This window comes from Schistocerca cancellata, chromosome 2, assembly GCF_023864275.1.
Source record: "Schistocerca cancellata isolate TAMUIC-IGC-003103 chromosome 2, iqSchCanc2.1, whole genome shotgun sequence".
Lineage (NCBI taxonomy): Eukaryota > Metazoa > Arthropoda > Insecta > Orthoptera > Acrididae > Schistocerca > Schistocerca cancellata.
The window spans coordinates 419,020,683-419,041,975 of NC_064627.1; the positions used below are offsets into that span (position 1 = coordinate 419,020,683).

At 40.6% G+C, this 21,293-nt stretch overlaps 1 protein-coding gene across 1 annotated transcript in view; it reads left to right on the plus strand.

Moving 5' to 3' along the window:
• Window positions 1-21,293, plus strand: part of LOC126154495 (A-kinase anchor protein 9-like) — a 510,657-nt gene that overhangs the window by 54,536 nt on the left and 434,828 nt on the right. The window contains exon 4 of the mRNA XM_049916148.1: window positions 20,521-20,660. Within this exon, the coding sequence (XP_049772105.1) occupies window positions 20,521-20,660 (140 nt within the window). The remainder of the gene's footprint in view (window positions 1-20,520; window positions 20,661-21,293) is intronic.

Here is a 21,293-nt window from a genome sequence, read left to right on the forward strand (position 1 = left end):
TCGAGGCTCATTTTTAAGGTGCGGTTTAGATTCGAGTGCGGCTTAGATTCGAATAAATACTGTACTTATTTTCAGGCAGTGTATGCTCAGCAACTGGGTAGTGGTCATAATGAAGACGGGCAGTTCTGTGTCCATTCCAGCACTCTCATGCTATGTGTGGAAAACCATCCAGTGACCATACTTTACTTAGTAAACTACAGGAGTCATTTCACATGTTGCTCTTCTTCTGATGTTATATGATTTGCTCTTGGTGAGGCTAGAGTAGGTGGGAATGGGTGGGCAAATTACTGTGGGATATGCAGAAAGGGGGCCAAGGAGATTTTTTGTGATGCTAATGTTCTTTCAGGAAATGACTTAAGAGGTTAATGTCTTCCAGGTAAATAAATATTTTTATAATAAACTTTATTGCGCACAAGTTATGCATACAGCTGTCTGTGATTGATTGTACACGTTAGTACATGTTATCAGTCACAATGTTTTTCACAGAGTTCACATGTGCATATCGAGTCCAGGTCCTGGTATGTCTTCGTCCTGCAGATTATGTGACTGTAGCCATGTACCACCATGGAATTTATGAAGTGTCTCAGCTCCTGGTTTGTGGCAGTCCATGCTCTGTTCATCATGGCCTCTGAAGAGTTGAACTGTGGCCCTATCTCCTCCTTTTTCTTCATCCTCGCTAGCTGTAATTTTTTCCAGTTGTCTGTGTAGGGCAAGTTGAATTTCCGTCTCAGGTCTTCTACTGGAAATGTTTCTCTCGCGAGTTCGTATGCTAGTCTTGGCTTGGTGTACTTGGAAATTCCGAGGGCTGCCTTCAGGAATCTGGCTTCCAGTTTTTCCATTTGTAGTAGGTCTCCATAGCTTAGCTTTTCCCATGTTCCCATGTTATCTCTATTCCATATGTTAGAATAGGAATGATTTTGGCTTTGAATAGGGCCATGGCTGTATCCAGTGATAATTTGCTTAGAGACTTAATATCATCTATGGCCTTGGTTGTGGGTGCTGCTCATTGTGTTTGTGGATTCTGTATGAGTGTGCTGTTGTCTGAACCGTTACACCCAGATATTTGAAGCTGTTCTTAGTTTGTAGAGTTTCTTGTTTGAGGTATATTTTGTCCTTCGTGGATAGGCCTCCTCCTTTCCTGAAGACCATGTGACAGTCTTTTCTGCATTTATCTGCAATCCATTGTGTTCAGCCCATGTTCCAGGAACATTTATTCCTTTCTGTAGTTCACTTGTATCATGTGATCCCATCACCATGTCGTCTGCATGTATATAGATGTTGAGGGATGGAGCCAGCGTTCTTATTGCTAGGACCATCTTGTCTGTGGCTACGTTGAAGAGAAGGGGGCTGAGGGGGTCTCCTTGTAACACTTCATTTGTCTGTGTAATTTCTTGCGGGGTTGGTACATTGTCTGATATTATGATAGTGTTTTTGCTCAGGATTTTATGCGTCAAGATGCTTAGTTCCTTGTTTTGTTCCACCATCTGTTCCAATTTGGTAAATGTTATAGTACTGTTGAGATTGTCAAACACCTTTGTGAAATTGATGAATACTGTGTGGAATTTTCCTTTTGGGAGTCTTATTTTCTCCTCTATGTCATGTATGAGGTTTTTGACTGCGTGTTTGGTGCATCGGCCTATCCTGAATTCAAATTGTTCGTCTGGAATCTTGTTGTCAATTAATTCTGTTACTCTTACCTTCATTAGGCTCGTCAGAATTTTGAGGAGGTTGTTCTCTTGTGCGATTCCCCGGTACGAGTTTGGGTCATGTGGTTCTCCTTTCCCCCTGTACAGCATTCTGATTGTCTAGGTTCTCCATCTCTGCGGGATTCATCCTGTGTGCAGGCATAAGTTCATAATGTCCATAATTGCTGGATGTATTCGTTGAATATCCCATCCAGCCCTGCTGCCTTCTTGTTCTTCATTATTGATTAGTGTTTCTAATTTCCTCTGCCGTGAATCTCCTGATGTCTTCATATTTTCTTGTTGTTTCATGAGCTTTGTTGACTCTTTGTTGATTTAGGATGTTGGTGAAGTGGTCCTCCCAGACTGGCATCTGTATTTTCCCCATTGTCTGTGACTGCCGTGGCCTTAGAGCTATGTAGGGGTTTTCTTGTGGTTCTTTCACCACTCTTCTAGCGTCAAGTTCCATGAAATTGTCCGGTTTTTTTCTTTAGGAGGTTCTTATATTCTTTGAGTCTGCTAATGTGATCAGGTCATCCTGTTTTTGTGTGTGTTTAATCACGTGAAGGGTTAATAAGACTCTCTTTCTCTCTGTGTAGCATTGTTGATCGAACAACCTCTTTGCCTTTCTCTTGTTGGTTGTGGTGGTTGCGGCTTTAATTATGTCTTCTAGAGCTGTTGCTGCAGTATCTAGGTCCTTTTCCTGTATTTTTTTTTTAAAGACGGTAAGCTTGTCTCCATTTACGGCTGTTTTATTCTCATCTATCTTTCTGGAGTTTCTTCTCGTGTGCTTTGTTTTCCGTTGTGTGCATTTAGGTTCTTTCATTTTGAAGGTAGATGTCACTAGACAGTGTTTCTTTATTGTTGTCTCTGCAGCAGAATGTATCACCTTGTGGTCTGTTATTTCAAGATTGTTGCCTTTGTAAAGGATTATGTCTATGGTGCTGCTACCATTGTATGTGTGAAGTATGTGTTGTTTCCTATCTTGTTATCCAGTGTGAATCCCTCTTCAGCCACCATCTGTAGTAGTTCCTTACTTCTGCAATCGTTCTTATCTAGTCTGCAGTTTAGGTCTCCCACTATAATAATACTTTTTCCCAGGGCTGTCTTTTCTAGAGAGGTTATCACGGTTGCTGTGACATCCTCCGTCAGGGTGGGGGTTCAGTGTAGGGCCTGTGAAAGTCACTCTCTCTCAGTCTCCATTATTACGGTGTCTTCTTGTTCATATACGCAAGATGCTATTCCTATTGCTGGATTGTAGAAGCAGGATATTCCTTTTGTAGGGTTTCCTCCAGGTCCTTTTTTTGCAGGAATGTGTTTTGAGTGGAAACTGGGGATTTCTATATTGTCCGTTGCAAATGTCTCTGTCAGGATGACCTTCCGTCAAATCTAAAGCGCTTCTTAGTCCTTCTACATTCTAAAGAAGTAGGTTAAACTTCAAGTTCGGCACCTTGGCTTTGGGGGTGAAAAAACTGGTGTCTTGTAATTAGGCCACCTTCAGACCCTTTTTCTGGATCTGTGATTTTGTGAAGCTCATTTAGTGTCTTGCCTATGTTGTAGGCTTTTAGTGTTCCTCTGGATTTTATTTCCTCACAATCTGTTATTTCCATCATCTTCTGAGGTGTCTGATAAGTTTTTCCTGTGTAGAGTTTCAGTGTAGTTGTCCTATGCAGAGCCACGCTCTGCATACTGGTGCCTGGAGTGCGTCTTCTGTTGAGTCCGTTTCTTGTTGAGGTTGTTGCTGCATGCCCACTACTGTTGGGGTCATTGTCTGTTGATTCCTTCGGCAGTTCCTCCACATGACTTCAATCCATGCTTGATTGTTTTCTTCGCCGGTTGTTTTGTCGGAGTCTGCTTCCTTTTTGTCATCCCTTGGTGTGATCTTGTCTTTCTTGTCGTTGCTTATGACTCCTTGTGTAGTTGGCAGGTTGAGGACTTTTCACATTGTTTCTTTTGGTTTGGTTCCGCTGTCGTTTTTGCTGTGACCCCGGGCCCAGCTAAGTGTGTAATTTTGGGTCTGATTTTTTCATCAATTAAATTTCTTAGACTATTGGTGAGATGTACCATCATGGCTTCCATTTTTTGTGTTTGTTTTTGTGAAATTTTTCTCCTAGTTTGTCTTCATCTTCTCTTTCCAACTTGTTTGTTTGCGCGGGTTGTAGAGTATCATGTCATATCTTCTTGCTGTCTTTGCTGAATGGGTTGCCCTGGTGGCTGCTAGGTGTCGGCACTGTTAGGTTGCTGCCCAACTGTTTGTGTGTGTGGGGCTACTTGGTGTTGCCTCCGGACTGCCATGAATGCTCTGCTGTCCAGCAGGTGTCACTGGCATCTGGTTTTCATACGCTTTTTCTTGTTTCGGGTCACTAGATGTCGCTAGTTGTCCTGCTTAGTAACTGTCGTCTTCCTCTGTTTCTGTTCTTTTGCCTGTTTTAACCTCAGTTTGAAGATTCTTTGTTGCCTTTTCAGTTGCCTCTAACACTGATTGTATATATGCAAATAAGTTTTGGATGTCACTTACGCTGCTGTGCAGAGTTTACTTGGATTATTTTTTCAGGTAACTGCCTCCTTCCACTATATTTACTATTTGTGACAGGGTACTATCGAGATGCAGCTTGGTCTTCTCTGCCATCTTGATTTATTTTTGGGAAATGGTTCTGCCTTGAGCAAGTGTAATTTTCTTTCTTTTTCACCCATACATATTTCATTGCAGTTTCACCGTCATCTGTGAGTTCCCTTTGCTTTGTGTCAAATAAAAGGAAACATTTGCAAATTAATACACATAATTTTAGGGTGTGGCAATTGTATTCATAACATTGTAACAAAATATATACCTTAGTAGCCCCTTCTGTTGTTAATGTAGATCTTTGTTGTCTGCAATACAGCTGATATTTTGGTGCAATTTGTCATTGGGTTCCGTAAATTCCATCATGAAAGAGAGCCTTCTGAGATGTGGAAGTGTCAAGCTGTATGTTAGAAGGCAGAAGCAGCTTCTGCTTGGCTGCTTCTGTAAATGTACACTGACAGTAAGTTATGACCATTGCTGATCTGTGCACCCTGATAATTATTAGTTACTACACTACTTTACGTATGTAGTAGGAGAAAACAGTACATACATAGCTATTTGTTTACTGGAAAAGTGAAAAACATGTAATATGAATGTTAATATTAATGGGAATTTGCCTTGTAGAACGAGTGGCTAGTAAGATACTCTTCCACTTTGTTGATGGATATCAGGGGAATTCCAATTTCCTGTCTGATGTCTACCAACAACCTGTTAAAGACTTTTGCACCAGAATATAAAACTCTATTCTGGGCATAGACAGGGTCACATAATGTATTTGTGAAGTAATTTTTTTCTGAGTTTTGTTGAGAATATCAGAGTTCATCCTAAATCCACTCTTATTATTAACCACAATTACCTTTAGTAAGCGAATATATTGACACATGAGTGAGAGAATCCCAATGTTCCTAAAGAGTCTTCTAGGAGGTGTTTGGTCGTGATCCCAACATAATATTCTGAGTGCACCCTTTTCTAGAACAGATAATTGTTTGACCTTTCATGCATTTTATCATAGGACAGCACTCAGTGAGATTATGTAAAGTGTGTTAGCAATCCCACCTGCAGATCAGTAGGGTGAGAGAGATTTCTAATTCAAAAACATCAGAGCAGGCAGAACTGAGCTTTTCGATTAACTTACCCATGTGTTAAACCCACGTTAGTTTGTTGTATCTGGATACAGAGAAATTTCAAACCCTGGAACTGTATCTTGGTTTTATTGTTCTTCTTTATTTTTTTATTTTTGGAATTGTGTTAAGTGAAGTGTTCCAATATTTTCCGCATACTAGTAGTAAACCTGTTTCATTACTCACCTATCTTTTTGTATTGTGGATGTGTTTGTGCTGTTTATACTCATTTTGTCAGTAAATGCCAAACATTTTAGAAATTCCTTAGATATATTTGGTAAATGATTACTGTAGGTCAAGAACTGGAGTGGGGCAAGTACTGAACCATGTGGGACACCATATTTAATGTTTCCCGACTCCGAATTGTTATCGCTGAAGTGCTGCTTGTTGCTGACAAGATGCCATTGAAAATGCCTGCTGCTGTTGACAATAATTGTCTTTAGTTTGCTTTAGTCACTGAGCCTGTTTGCTAAATGGATTTATAATACATTGATTAGCTACAGCCGTTGATGTAATATGCAGTTTGTAATGTGCACTAATGTAGAAAGAGGACACATTGTTATCAAAAAATCTCAAAAAGTACTTGACCAATTTACTTCAGATTTTTACGTAATGCTCTAATAAACTTCGGATAGACTTAGGCTCTATATTTTACAAGCAGCACTGTACAGATTTTCTATTAAAACTGGCTGTGAGAAGGAAAATGCTGTGCTGTGCTGTAAAAATGTGCAGTTTCGTTTTGTTTTTCACAGTTGGTGTTAATTATGATGGCAGAGTGTTAAACCATTAGACAGATTGTTTCTTCCACATACATTGCTGCAGAAAAAATTACTACACCAAGAAGAAATTGTATGACATAAACAAAAGTTGGTAGCCATGCTTCTACATCTAAAAGATTCTTATTCTAGTCGTGTAAGAGTAGTGCTAGTAGGGTCACTATGAGAATGCAAATCCGGTTTGCTTTAAATACATGCTGTAACAGTCATGAGCTTAAGTTACCTTTGAGATTGGATGTGATGAGCTGATGTTAGTCAAGAATGCATTTAAGGTGATAAAGACACCATTATCAACACCTTACAGAGTTTGAATGCTGCCTCGATGCGAGTGATGGCTGTGCGATGGTTAGAAGGAGTCCAGTTGGGGCCTGAAACCATACTGTCTGTATGTTGTACCCACTGGACCTGCTCCTGGTGTTATTGTCTGGTGTGCAATTTCGTATGAGAGCAGGAGCACTCCCGTGGTTGTCCCATGCACCCCGATTGAAAATTGTGTGTCAGTCTGGTGATTCAACCTGTTGTGCTGCCATTCTTGAATGGCATTTCAGGGGATGTTTGCCAACAGGATAATTCTTGCCCACATGTCACTGTTGTAACCCAATGTGCTCTACAGATTGTTCACATGGCCCACTCGATCACGATATCTGTTTCCCATCAAGCACATATGGGACATCATTGTACGGCAATGCCAGCATCATTGACAAACACATTAACCGTCCTTGTATTCACTGACCAAATGCAACAGGGAAGGAAATCAATCCCACAAGCTGACACTTGGCCCCCATACAACACAATGCATGCTATCATTCAACAGTCTGTCAGTTACATGATTTATTAATGTGCCAGCATTTCACATTTGCAATAGCTTTTTGTGCTTGCATTAACCTGTGATCTTGCAATGTTAGTCACTTAAATATGTTTCCCAGATGAACATATTTCCTAAATTTCATTGTTCTAGATTAATTATTTTTTGGTGTTGAGATTTCATTTTCCATTACATTATCTCCCTGTACATATAATTTAAGCAAACATTGTATACACATCACTGTACTCTACCCATTTGCAGATTAAAACTATGACAAGTAAAGTCATTGAAGCTACTATCCTCACAGGTTCAGCAACTGGAAAGATCACTACCATAGCCGGTATACTAATGATCCCAAATGATTTACTCATCCATTTTAAGTGACTCCTATTACCAATTAAAATGTAATTTGCAGTAACAATAAACACGGCTCAAGGTGAGACATTTAAATATGTTGAACTGATTTATGATCAGAGTGGATTTTGCATGGTCAGTTGTACGTTGCCCTCTCATGAACTGGTAATTCAAAAAACTACTTCGTACTCTTACCAGACAGTATTCAAAAAATTAAAATAATGTATATTCAGAAGTTTTGTAATTGTATTGTGTACAACAAATTACAAAAGAACCTTCTGAACAATAAAAATCTAAAATGAAAACGAAGGAGTCATTTTCATTCACATTCTAAATGATCTTTTATAATTTTGAGTTCTGTACCTTGGAAAGTGGACAAAGTCACAACAGGAGCAGAAATTCGTGTCTGGGCACAATTCCCAGGGGTACTCCAGATTAGGACATATATCCAGGTCCTATACATATTAAGCAATTATGAAACATTGGCAGATTCGCTAGTTTGGCCTGTAAGATACAAATGCTTCTGGTGGATGAGGCTTGTGAGCCAGGCAATGACATGGCACTAACAGCAACAGACAGATGTAGATCCTAAAGTGGTGTTTAATATGGTTCTCAGGAAGTAACTCTCAATACAACCAGTGTCGTAGCAAGATATTTAAATCCTCACTTTGTTTCTTACTTTCTCATAAATCAAATGGAGATAAAATTAAATGAAAGCAGCGACAAGGAATGGATAACATCTGTGTTTAAAATATCTTGTGTGTGGAAGAGGGGCCTTTACACTATTCAGAGGACAAGCTGTATCAGAACTTAAAAATCCATTGTAGAACTTCAGTCTGTTATAGAATGAGTGAACTGTTTGTACTGTGCATGAAAAAGATAAAACTATTCCAGAATAGTGGTAAAACCATCCAGATCCTAGAGAGCAACCAGTGGCCTGCGGGCCAGATCCAACCTGCAGTTGGTTTAGATCTACATCTACGTGATTACTCTGGTATTCACAATAAAGTTCCTGGCAGAGGGTTCAGTGAACCACCTTCAAACTGTCTCTCTACCATTCCACTTTCGAACGGTGCACTGAAAAAATGCACCCTGTGTGAGCCCTGATTTCTCTTTATTTTATCATGATGATCATTTCTCCCTATGTAGGTGGGTGCCAACAGAATGTTTTTGCAATCGGAGGAGAAAACTGGTGATTGAAATTTCATGAGAAGCTCCCGTCACAACAAAAAACGCCTTTGTTTTAATGATTGTCACTCCAATTCACGTATCATGTCTGTGGCACCATCTCCCATACTTCACGATAATACAAAACAATCTTCCCTTTTTTGTACTTTTTCAATGTCATCCATCAGTCCCACCTGATGAGGATACCACACCACACAGCAGTACTCCAGAATAGGGCAGACAAGTGTGGTGTAAGCAGTCTCTTTAATAGACCTGTTGCACCTTCTAAGTGTTCTGCCAATGAATTGCAGTCTTTGGTTTGCTCCACCCACAACATTATGTGATCATTCCAATTTAGGATATTTGTAATTATAATCCCTAAGCATTTAGTTGAATTTACAGCCTTCAGATTTGTGAGACTTATCATGTAATAGAAATTTATCGGATTTCTTTCAGCACTCATGTGAATAACTTCACAATTTTATTTAATTAGGGTCAATTGCCACTTTTTGCTCCATACATGCATATTATCTAAATCATTTTGCAATTTCTTTTGGTCAACTGATGACTTTACAACACAGTAAATGACAGCATCATCTGCAAACAATCGAAGACAGCTACTGAGATTGTCTCCTATGTTGTTAATGTAAATCAGGAACAATAGAGGGCCTATAACACTTTCTTGGAGAATGCCAGATGTTACTTCTGTTTTACTCGATGACTTTCCATCTATTACTACGAACTGTGGCCTTTCTGACAGGAAATCACAAATCCATTTGCACAACTGAGGCATTGTTCCGTAGGCACGCAGTTTAGTTAGAAGGTGCTTGTGAGGAACAGTGAGGAAAGCCTTCTGGAAATCTAAAAATATAGAATCAATTTAATATCCCCTGTCCCCCTGTCAGTAGCACTCATTACTTCATGAATATAAAGAGCTAGTTGTGTTTCACAAGAACGATATTTTCTGATTTCAATCTGCCCCATGGGACAAATCCAAAAATTACTCCTAACAGTTTGTTGAGTGGGATTTCCTACCTCAACACTGTATTTTGTTTTTCGAACTTCTTTCTCATATTAACAGTAGTAAATAATTATTTTCCATTATGAACATATTAGAACACTGCAACTGTTGAAATTGGAGGTAATGTGTAATGAATTAGTTGCAACCAGTTGCTTTCATAGGCATTTACTCCCTGGATGACATTTCAAGACTTGAACCCATCTTCAGATGTTTACATTTATCTACGTGTTGTGAACATTGTTTCTGAAGAAGATACCTTGAACCCATCTTCAGATGTTTACATTTATTTACATGTTGTGAACGTGGTTTCTGTACTAACAGCATCGCAGAATTTTGGATTGGACATTTCAAAAACAGCTGTTGTAATATGGCATCAGTAAAGATACAGTGTTGATGACGCGCAAATAAAACTAAACATCTGATGATGGGGTGATCATAAAATGAACATACTCTCAAAACCATGTATTTGGAGGCATAATTTGTTGTCATGCCATCTCAGGAAAAGGGTGCAATTCATAGTGATGCATTAACCCATAAACATTAACATCAGAAATGCTATAGTTTGACTTTATGTGCTAGAAGCACTGCTGTTGTGTCACATGACGAAGTGGTTCATGATTTCAAGTAAGCATGTGTATCAGATCCCCATATGAGCAGTGTGTGTCCATGCATGATCTGGAGCTTTGTTAAATCAGAGAAAAAGGAAAATCAATGAGATAGACAAAACTGATTACCCAGATAGTAACTGGAGGGGAAAAATGAAGACATTGTGATATTTTTAGTTGCCGAATTCAAACATTCCATGTAAAATAAACTACTAAATACTGATGAATTGAACTTCTGTAGAAACACTGTTAATGCTAGAGAAAACCATTAGGACAAACACTAAAACTTCTAAGGAAATTTCCACATTTTAGCAACATAAGAAAATTTGTAATTCTTCTGGCTGAGATGGTGTTTTTAACAGAAATAAATTTTGTACTTACATGATTGGACGTCACTTAAGGAATCGTGATGATCAGTTGACTCGGAATTTATTCCAGTCAGAGCCGCCAGTGGTTGTGGTCATGTGTGCATGAGGTGTACTTGCTTCTGTGTGTGTCTATAATAGAGGGAAACATTCCACGTGGGAAAAAATATATCTAAAAACAAAGAAGATGTGACTTACCAAACGAAAGCGCTGGCAGGTCGATAGACACACAAACAGACACACAAAATTCAAGCTTTCGCAACCAACGGTTGCATCATCAGGAAAGAGGGAAGGAGAGGGAAAGACGAAGGGATGTGGGTTTTAAGGGAGAGGGTAAGGAGTCATTCCAATCCCGGGAGCGGAAAGACTTACCTTAGGGGGGAAAAAGGACAGGTATACACACACACACACACACACACACACACACATATCCATCCGCACATACACAGACACAAGCAGAAATGTTTGCCAAGGTAATCCCATTCCTGATGTCCAGGCGGAGCTTCAAGGAATCCTCAGAACCTTAGGCCCCCTACAAAACCTTTCACCTGACTCCATCAACCTCCTGACCCCACTGACACCCCACACCCCTACCTTCTACCTTCTTCCTAAAATTCACAAACCCAACCATCCCGGCCGCCCCATTGTAGCTGGTTACCAAGCCCCCACAGAACGTATCTATGCCTACATAGATCAACACCTTCAACCCATTACATGCAGTCTCCCATCCTTCATCAAAGACACCAACCACTTTCTCGTACGCCTGGAATCCTTACCCAGTCTGTTACCCCTGGAAACCATCCTTGTAACCATTGATGCCACTTCCTTATACACAAATATTCCGCATGTCCAGGGCCTCGCTGCGATGGAGCACTTCCTTTCACGCTGATCACCTGCCACCCTACCTAAAACCTCTTTCCTCATTACCTTAGCCAGCTTCATCCTGACCCACAACTTCTTCACTTTTGAAGGCCAGACACACCAACAATTAAAGGGAACATGCCAACCTATTCATGGGTCGCTTAGAGGAAGCCTTCTTGGTTACCCAGGCCTGCAAACCCAAAGTTTGATGACATCTTCATGATCTGGACTCACAGTGAAGAAGAACTCCAGAATTTCCTCTCCAACCTCAACTGCTTTGGTTCCATCAGATTCACCTGGTCCTACTCTAAATCCCATGCCACTTTCCTTGACGTTGACCTCCATCTGTCCAATGGCCAGCTTCACACGTCCATCCACATCAAACCCACCAACAAGCAACAGTACCTCCATTATGACAGCTGCCACCCATTCCACATCAAACGGTCCCTTCCCTACAGCCTAGGTCTTCGTGGCAAACGAATCTGTTCCAGTCCGGAATCCCTGAACCATTACACCAACAACCTGACAACAGCTTTCGCATCCCGCAACTACCCTCCCGACCTGGTACAGAAGCAAATAACCAGAGCCACTTCCTCATCCCTTCAAACCCAGAACCTCCCACAGAACAACCCCAAAAGTGCCCCACTTGTGACAGGATACTTTCCGGGACTGGATCAGACTCTGAATGTGGCTCTCCAGCAGGGATACGACTTCCTCAAATCCTGCCCTGAAATGAGATCCATCCTTCATGAAATCCTCCCCACTCCACCAAGAGTGTCTTTCCGCCGTCCACCTAACCTTCGTAACCTCTTAGTTCATCCCTATGAAATCCCCAAACCACCTTTCCTACCCTCCGGCTCCTACCCTTGCAACCGCCCCCGGTGTAAAACCTGTCCCATGCACCCTCCCACCACCACCTACTCCAGTCCTGTAACCCGGAAGGTGTACACGATCAAAGGCAGAACCACGTGTGAAAGCACCCACGTGATTTACCAACTGACCTGCCTACGCTGTGGAGCTTTCTATGTGGGAATGACCAGCAACAAACTGTCCATTCGCATGAATGGACACAGGCAGACAGTGTTTGTTGGTAATGAGGATCACCCTGTGGCTAAACATGCCTTGGTGCACGGCCAGCACATCTTGGCACAGTGTTACACCGTCCGGGTTATCTGGATACTTCCCACTAACACCAACCTGTCAGAGCTCCGGAGATGGGAACTTGCCCTTCAGTATATCCTCTCTTCTCGTTATCCGCCAGGCCTCAACCTCCGCTAATTTCAATTTGCCGCCGCTCGTACCTCACCTGTCTTTCAACATCATCTTTGCCTTTGTACATCCGCCCCGACTGACATCTCTGCCCAAACTCTTTGCCTTTACAAATGTCTGCTTGTGTCTGTGTGTGTGTGTGTGTGTGTGTGTGTGTGTGTGTGTGCGCGCGAGTGTATACCTGTCCTTTTTTTCCCCCTAAGGTAAGTCTTTCCGCTCCCGGGATTGGAATGACTCCTTACCCTCTCCCTTAAAACCCACATCCTTTCGTCTTTCCCTCTCCTTCCCTCTTTCCTGATGAAGCAACTGTTTGTTGCGAAAGCGTAAATTTTGTGTGTATGTTTGTGTTTGTTTGTGTGTCTATCGACCTGCCAGCGCTTTTGTTTGGTAAGTCTCATCATCTTTGTTTATATATATATATATTTAATAATATATATATTTAATAAATATGTCTGCTTGTGTCTGTATATGTGTGATTGGATATGTGTGTGTGTGCGAGTGTATACCCGTCCTTTTTTCCCCCTAAGGTAAGTCTTTCCGCTCCCGGGACTGGAATGACTCCTTACCCTCTCCCTTAAAACCCACATCCTTTCGTCTTTCCCTCTCCTTCCCTCTTTCCTGATGAGGCAACAGTTTATTGCGAAAGCTTGAATTTTGTGTGTATGTTTGTATTCGTTTGTGTGTCTGTCGACCTGCCAGCACTTTCATTTGGTAAGTCACATCATCTTTGTTTTTAGGTATATTTTTCCTTCGTGGAATGTTTCCTTCTATTATATATATATATATTTGGAGAGTTGGGGAGAGGGGGTGATCTGTATAAGTTACACTAATTTTTCTCAATTTGGAATCACTTTATTGGGTTTTAAAGTTTTGTACACTGTAATGTGCTGTAGGTCTGAAAGTTAACCTCTTGATTGAGATGGTGGACAGTTTTGGCTCTGAAAAGAGAGAGTTGAGTGCCTATTACTCTAACAACCAACCTTGTCCAAAGCCAACTAAAACATTACTGTATTTGTTTTGTATTAAGCACAAACAAGCACATTACAAACTTGATATCACATGCCATCGGATACAGTTAGTAAATACGACACATCGAAAATATATGGAAGTAACTCTGTATCATACTCTGACTCGCAAACAACATTTCGAGAATACAGGAATGAAGGTGGGATCCAGAAATAATATCCTTCGTAAGATCACTGGTAGTATGTAGGCTCGTGAACACAAATCCTAAGAACGACGGCACAAGCAACATGTTACCGTGCTGCAGAGTATGCGTGCACAGTTTGCTATAAATCCACCCATGCAATCATAGTGTACAAGATAATAAACAAAACATGTAGGCTTCTTTCAGGTTGTCTGAAATCTACACCTCTTGTAAAATTATTGACTCATGATGAAGTATCTGCTAACATGGAGAGAACATGGAAAAGTTCCAGCAGCCATGATGTTGAGGTCCAGTAGTGGCTTCCTCAAGACCACTCCAGTCTTGTAAAGAAGAGCAGCCAAAGCATGAAAACAATTCTGCCTGGCCTCACCCTTTGGAAACCCTCCCACATGGGCATAAACAGAATTGGTTCGTGTAGAGATCACTCAACAGTCTTCATTCTGGGGTGGGGGAACACAATTCATTATCATCATCTTCCATTAACCTATGTAGGTATATTGAATTTTATGATACCAGTGAATGAGTAAATCCACAAAAAATAGTATCAAAAAATCAGTAATCAAAAAACCAAACCTCGCTGTAAATTCTGGTACATAAAACTTCAATTGAACCGTTTGCCTAGAAACCAAATCTCACTGCAAAAACTGCTTCACTTGGTTTATATAGCTAGAACAAAGTTAACTATTCCAAGAAACCAAAGTTCATTGTCAAAACTGGCATCGAAAATTTCACTTGTCCTACATAGCTAGAACAAACTCCGTGATACCCACAAACCATAAGTAAACACTATTAACTGCCAAACCAAAGAAAACAAAACTCTAGTCCATAAGTAATTTTTATTAACAGTAACTTACATATGCAACTAAATCACAAGACACTACACCAAATAAAAATACTTCTTAAAAATATACTATCCAACCAAAACCTACCTTACAAAAAAGTCTGATTTAGCAGGAAAAGGTAAAACTAATGAATGCATCTGAAGCCAGTTAAAAGAGATTGGCATTTGTCAGAATCATAAGCACCATACTGAAGTGTAGATAATAAGTACATCTACTAATATAAATCATTTAAATTTCCGTACAGTGCACTGAAAATTATGTTTTAAGAGAAACCCACAAAAATTGGATAGTAGGTGTTAGTGGGTAGCATTGACTAATTAGAAAAGATGAGAATGTAGCTGTTGATATGCCATCACACAAGCAGCTGAAAATATGCAGCAGTTTAGGGAAATATTGTGCAGAATGCTGTAACATAAAACGGATTGTTGTGTAAATGTAAACTGTAGTGTTAGCTGCTTGTCTAACAACCATCATAGAAATAGGAATATTCTAAAAACACTCCAACAAGGATTTGAAACAGTCTCTTCAAGAGTGATAGCTGTGAGTGCATGACCAAGCTGTCATGTTCGTACCTATCCCAGACCTCAGGCTACCCAGCAAATCAATCCGTATCACACCAGTCTTTTCCCATTCATGTTAATCAGCTTTGACATCCTGCTGTCCAACTGTAATATTGCAATCTAACCTAGACTTCAGGCTATACTGTTCATTGAGGTGACAAAAAATATTGGATACTTCCTAATATCCTGCCAGACCTCTGTTGTCCCGGCGTAGTGCAGCAACTTGATGTGGTGTGGTGGACTCAGCAAGTGATGGGAAGTCCCCTGCAGAAATATTGAGCCATGCTACATCTATAGCCATCCATGAAGTGTTGCTGGTGGAGGATTTTCTGCACAAACTGACCTCTCAATTATGTTCCATAAATGTTCAATGCAGTTCATGTCAGGCAATCTGGATGGCCAAATCATTCGCTCAGATTGTTCAAAATATTCTTCAAACTAGTCGTGAACAATTGTGGTCCATTGACATGGTGCATTGTCATCCACAAAAAATTCTCTCATTGTTTGGGAAAATGAAGTCCATGAATGGCTACAAATGATGTCCAAGTAGCTGTGTATAACCATTTCTAGTCAGTGATTGGTTCAGGTCCATGTGAACACAACCCACATCATTATGGAGCCACCACCAGCCTACACAGTGCTTTGTTAACATGTCTTTGTAGGTCTTGCCACACTCGAGCCCTGCCGTCAGCTCTTACCAACTGAAATCTGGATTGGTGTGACCAGACTACAATTTTTCAGTCATCTAGGGTCCAACCGATATGGTCACAAGCCCAGGAGAGGCATTGCAGGTGATGTCGTGCTATTAGCAAAGGCACTTGCATTGGTTGTCTGCTGCCATAATCCATTAATGCCAAATTTCACTGTACTCATCTAATGGTTACATTTTTCATACATTCCGAATTGATTTCTAAGCTAATGTCACGCAGTGTTGCTTGTTTGTTAGCACCGACGACTCTACGCAAATGGCACTGCACTCTTGCTCACTAAGTGAAGGCCATCAGCCAATGGGCTGTCTGTGGTTAGAGGTAATGTCTGAAATTCAGTTTTCTCGGTATACCATTGATCTAAGAATATTGAATTTCCGAAATGGAATGTCCCGTGTATCTAGCTCCAAGTACAAGCCTGCATTCGAAGTCCGTTAATTCCCATCGTGTGGCCCTAATTGTGTTGGAAACCTTTTCACATGAATCACCTGAGTACAAATGACAAGTCCACAGGTGCACTGCCCTTTTATACCTTGCATGTACAATACTACTACCATCTGTATAAGTGCATATCACTATCTCAAAGACTTTTGTCACCTCACTGTAGATCTGTCTGTTATAATAGTCAGCTTTCTTGCATTTATGTTCATTGGCTTCATAAAATCACAACCAAACTATATCAGTCCAAATTGCAACTTAATCTAGACCTCAGTCTGTGTTACAAATCCGTCTGTACTGTAGCTAGTTATTTTCGATTCACATTTTTTGCATTTGCTAACTCGCAACCAATCTATAACGTTCCAGTTTAATCTAGACTTCTGACTATGCTATGAATTACGGTGTCACCACATCCACATTTCTTCTGTGCTATTTTGCACATTTACTGAAAGATGTGCTACATTCTTCAGTTTGTGGCACTAGTTTCTAAATATTTTGCAAGAGATGTTATTGCAGTCTCCAGTTAGCATTGCCATCTCACCTCTGGTCCAGACTAGTACTTCAGTTTAGTCAAAAAGCCACCATTCATTAACAAACAAAACTCTAAGAAACTAAAAAAATCCACCCACCATCCCTAAACCACCACCTGTCCTCCAAAAACGACTCACCCGGCAACTTAAAAAAAATGCAAATAACAGTAAAATTGACACAAATAAAATCATCATATAGTCTTTCAAAATAAAGAAGAATAAACAAAATCTGGCAGCAACTTTTGTCAACTTTGTGCACCTGCCATATTTATAGCAATGCATATATTCAGCCAGCACACCATAGAGCTGCAAAAACTTAATGATGCTGCTCATATCATTTCCACAGCAACTACTAACAATTCCAAACCATAAAACAAAGTACTCTTCACTTTCTAACATCAGCTGCATCTACTGACTAAAAAAAGATAAAACATGACAAATTATTATAAAAACATTAAAAGTCCACACTAGAGTGCACCTCCACATATTACCAAACACCTTCAAAGTCGCCACCCAGCCATGATGTCACATAACACTATATCGTAATATCACAAGTTAAATCTAAGCCCTGATACCTTATGTTTCAGTTGACTCCAAACTGTTGTACCAATTCTCTTTTTATCTTGACACATTGTTCAGTTGTTCATTAAATATCCCTATTTACTTTTCACATAAAATTCAGTGTAATGCATTTCCAACATGCGATGTGCACCATTTGTGGTATGGTCAGTTCTATGTTCTTTCTTTTGTAATAAATGTGAGGGAGTCTGCCTGAGTGCATCATTGAACCCAAGATACCTCTGAGTAGATTTTTCTGTGGTAACAAAGTGTAGAAATTTTACTCCTGACATGTTGTGAGAGCAAATCTGACTTTCTGTGATGAGGACCCGCTATCATCACCAATTACTTAATTCTGTGGAAGGAGAAAATGTCAAATGTCACGGGTCTATGTGTTCCAACACACTATTCCCTGCAATCTTCCATAGTCCGATGGTTAATGCTGCTGGCTGCTGATGCAAATGTTCTAGGTTTGATTCCCAGTGCCCACCTCTAATTTTTCTGTAGTGGAAAATCCTGGAATGGAGCCTAACCAGCTTCATCAGATCAGGTGGGAAGCTGCTTGGATAAACAAACAGTGAAAATAACACGCAGGCCCCAAGGCTTGCACCAAGTTAGTAACCACATGCATTTACTACTGGCTGTCAGAGCCTGATTCTGATTGTAGTTTTGCACTCATAGTGGTGTTGGATGAATTAATGTTGGTGAATGCCCAGTCATTAGATTTCATTTTGTCACTGACACAACTCTCCAAAGCTCTTCTTGCCACAAGGTGTTTGAAGTAACTTTGACTGATAAGTGATCTGTTTTCACATTGCTCTGTACCTCCCCATAAAATTGTTTTAAGGTCCAACAACTACAGAAATACTCTGGTATCCAAAATTAAAGCAACAAACTACTATTTCCCTGTCCTGTGTCTAATTCACAATATAATCATACAAACTGTCAACAGTTGTCATTACAATAGTGTTCTGCGTGGAAGATGGCATTCCTTTCAACGGACAACTGCGCCAACAATGACGTCAGGGCACCTATCCAGCAGGGTAGTGTTTGCAGGGTAGTCCGACTCCCACAATCGCTGTGTACACTGTCACAGACGGTGCAGTGTGACACAGAAAAGACGTTTACAGACTCTCTGCTGTGAAGGGCCATAGAAAGAATAGAAGCAGGAGATTCACAAACTGATGTGGACCAGTGGCTTAATGTGATTTGTTCTGTTCTTTCTCAGAAGAGGTAACAGTTTAAAGAGACTGGAACTATATTCCAGAGACCAGGACAGGGCCGACCACGTGTGGCATCAGAAAGAGTGGACCATTATTTCGCTGGAACTGCACGACGGCACCACGTTAGTACTACACTGCAACTGACATCTGACCTCATAGCATCTCCTGGACATGTTGCATTGAGGCAAACGGTGTACAGAAGGCTTCAGAAGAGTAGCTTTTATTGTTGGAGACCTGCAGTCTGTTTACCTCTGGTGTGTCTTCACAGAAGAAAACGTCTAGAGAGGAGCAGTCAGCATGCTACCTGGATGGTTGATTGTTCTTTTCACAAATGAGTCCCAGTTTGGTCTGGAGAGTGATTATTGATGGATTCACATCTGGAGGGCATGTGGAACACGATTTTGGGACCCAAACATTGTGGAAAGAGACCAATACCAAGGAGGATCCGTAATAGTGTGGGCAGGGGTTATGTTGACCATTCGAACACCTCTTCCTGCAATTGTGTGGGTGAATCAGTAAGATTTAACTGCTATCAGGTATTGTGAGATCTTGGGATCTCATGCACTCTTGTTGCAAAGTGCTGTGGGGCCAGACTTCATATTGAAGGGCGATAATGCTCGACTTCATAGAGCATGCGTGGTTGATGTTTTTTTGGAAACAGAAGATACTGCATGCATAGCGTTGCCTGGTTGCTCTCCAATTTGAATCCCATAGAGCATGTCTGAGATGAATTAGGGAGATGGGTTGCATCATGTCAGCATCAACCAACCACTCTCCAAGACTTGCGAGCAGCTCTGCAGGAAGAATGGGCACTATTTCCTCAACATGAGATTGATGACATCCTTTACAGCATGTCACATTGTTGTCAGGCCTATATTGGTGCCATAGGTGGTCACAGCCCATACTGAACACATTAACCAGTTGTCAGAATGTGTGTGCAAATCCGTTAAGATGAAAAAAAAAATGAAGAAAATTTTTGTCTCCTATTATGGATGTTGCAGCTGATTACACTCTGTATTCTTTACACTGTTTCTACTTTACAATCACCTGTCTGTACTGTTTTGTGGCAAAATAAACACAACCTTGCAAAATTTCCATTTGTTGCTTTAATTTTGGACACCAGTGTAGTCAAAAATTTATGACAATTTGCTTTTAGTGGATGACAATGTTCTGAATCTGGTTGACAGAATGGAAGTTTATTTTAATATCCTTGGCCCTCATCATCATCATCATCAGTTCTACTTACAATGAGAAACAGGAACTGCAAATGTTTATCTCTCTCTCTCTCTCTCTCTCTCTCTCTCTCTCTCTCTCTCTTTCTTTCTTTCTTTCTCTTTCTCGTTCTCTTTGTTTTCTAAAGTGTGACAAAGTGAGTATGCAGCCATAATGAAATTTCACTGGCGTAAGCACCATAACAAAGAGATGAGCTCGTAGCCTGGTGAACAATTATTTCAGTCCCTGCCACAATAAACCTGGTTTATGACTTTACACTTTTCATAAGTAAGTGACTATGGCAATGAGTACAGAATTATGCTCTAACGAACAACCTGAATTGTTGTCTCTCACAATCTTTGTTGAATCTTTTCCCTACAAAAATAGCCTTTTAGCTGACTATTACTGCTTGCGACCTAACATTTAAATTATACATATGAGCTATAAGGTTACATGCTTTGTAGTAAGTGTGGAAAGTGAAGTGGCAAAAGCTGACCAACATTTGTAGTGTGTGTGGTTAGCTTTGTTGTTGTCTGAGCACATACAGCTCATCTGTAAAATGTGTTATGGATGTTGCATAGAAATTCTGATGATTGAGTTAGGCAAAAAGCCTGGGGATCACACACGTACATGCAGATTTGATTTTATTCAAACATGAATAATGGCTCCACATTTGTTGTTTTCATCTTTCAGGTAAAGATGCAGCACTAGAAGCAGCCCGACTTCAACTTGATTCACAGAATGAATCCCAGCCAACAGAAGATATGTGCAAAACATGTTCTGAGTATGGAGAAACTGAAAATCATATCCAAGTGGAGGAATACCATAAGAAGGTACAGTGCACAGTTTTAAATCCAAGATGTAAGAAAATGTGTAGAAGAGAGTAGATCACTGCTTACCAGATCGAAGGGGCAGTGAATAGTGGACCTTGTGTCACTATTGTCACCTGAGACTGCCATCTGACTGGGGCAAGTAGCACTCTTGAGTACGGCAGCTGATAGGTAAATGAGGTGGAGGGGGACCTTAAAGTGGAGAGGGGAACGAATGTGAAAGGTGAACCAGCAAGTAGCTTTGTTTAAGGGCAATTTGGGGGATAGAGACTGCAGACAGTAGGTTGAAGTTGTTGGTCACTACTGAAAGAATTCCTACTCTATCAAGCCACAGTTGGATTTTGTGTGTGGCTGGGATTAAAAAAATTTCACAAATCATGTAGAATGCGGGTGTCAAGGATTTGATGGGTGCAACTAGGGAGACAGATTCCATAGAGAGGTTTTTGGAAGGGCTTTAGCAGTACAAGAAGGAACTGCAGTTCAAGTCGTGATCAGTTTTGCAATGCTGAATGGCAGTTTTTTCTACACTAACAAGCTATGGGAAAAGGCCAGTTAGGTAGCTATGTTCCTAAGCATTATGAGTAATACATTGTGACTGACTTCAGCAGCTGCTTCACAAGCAGCAACATTTGGATT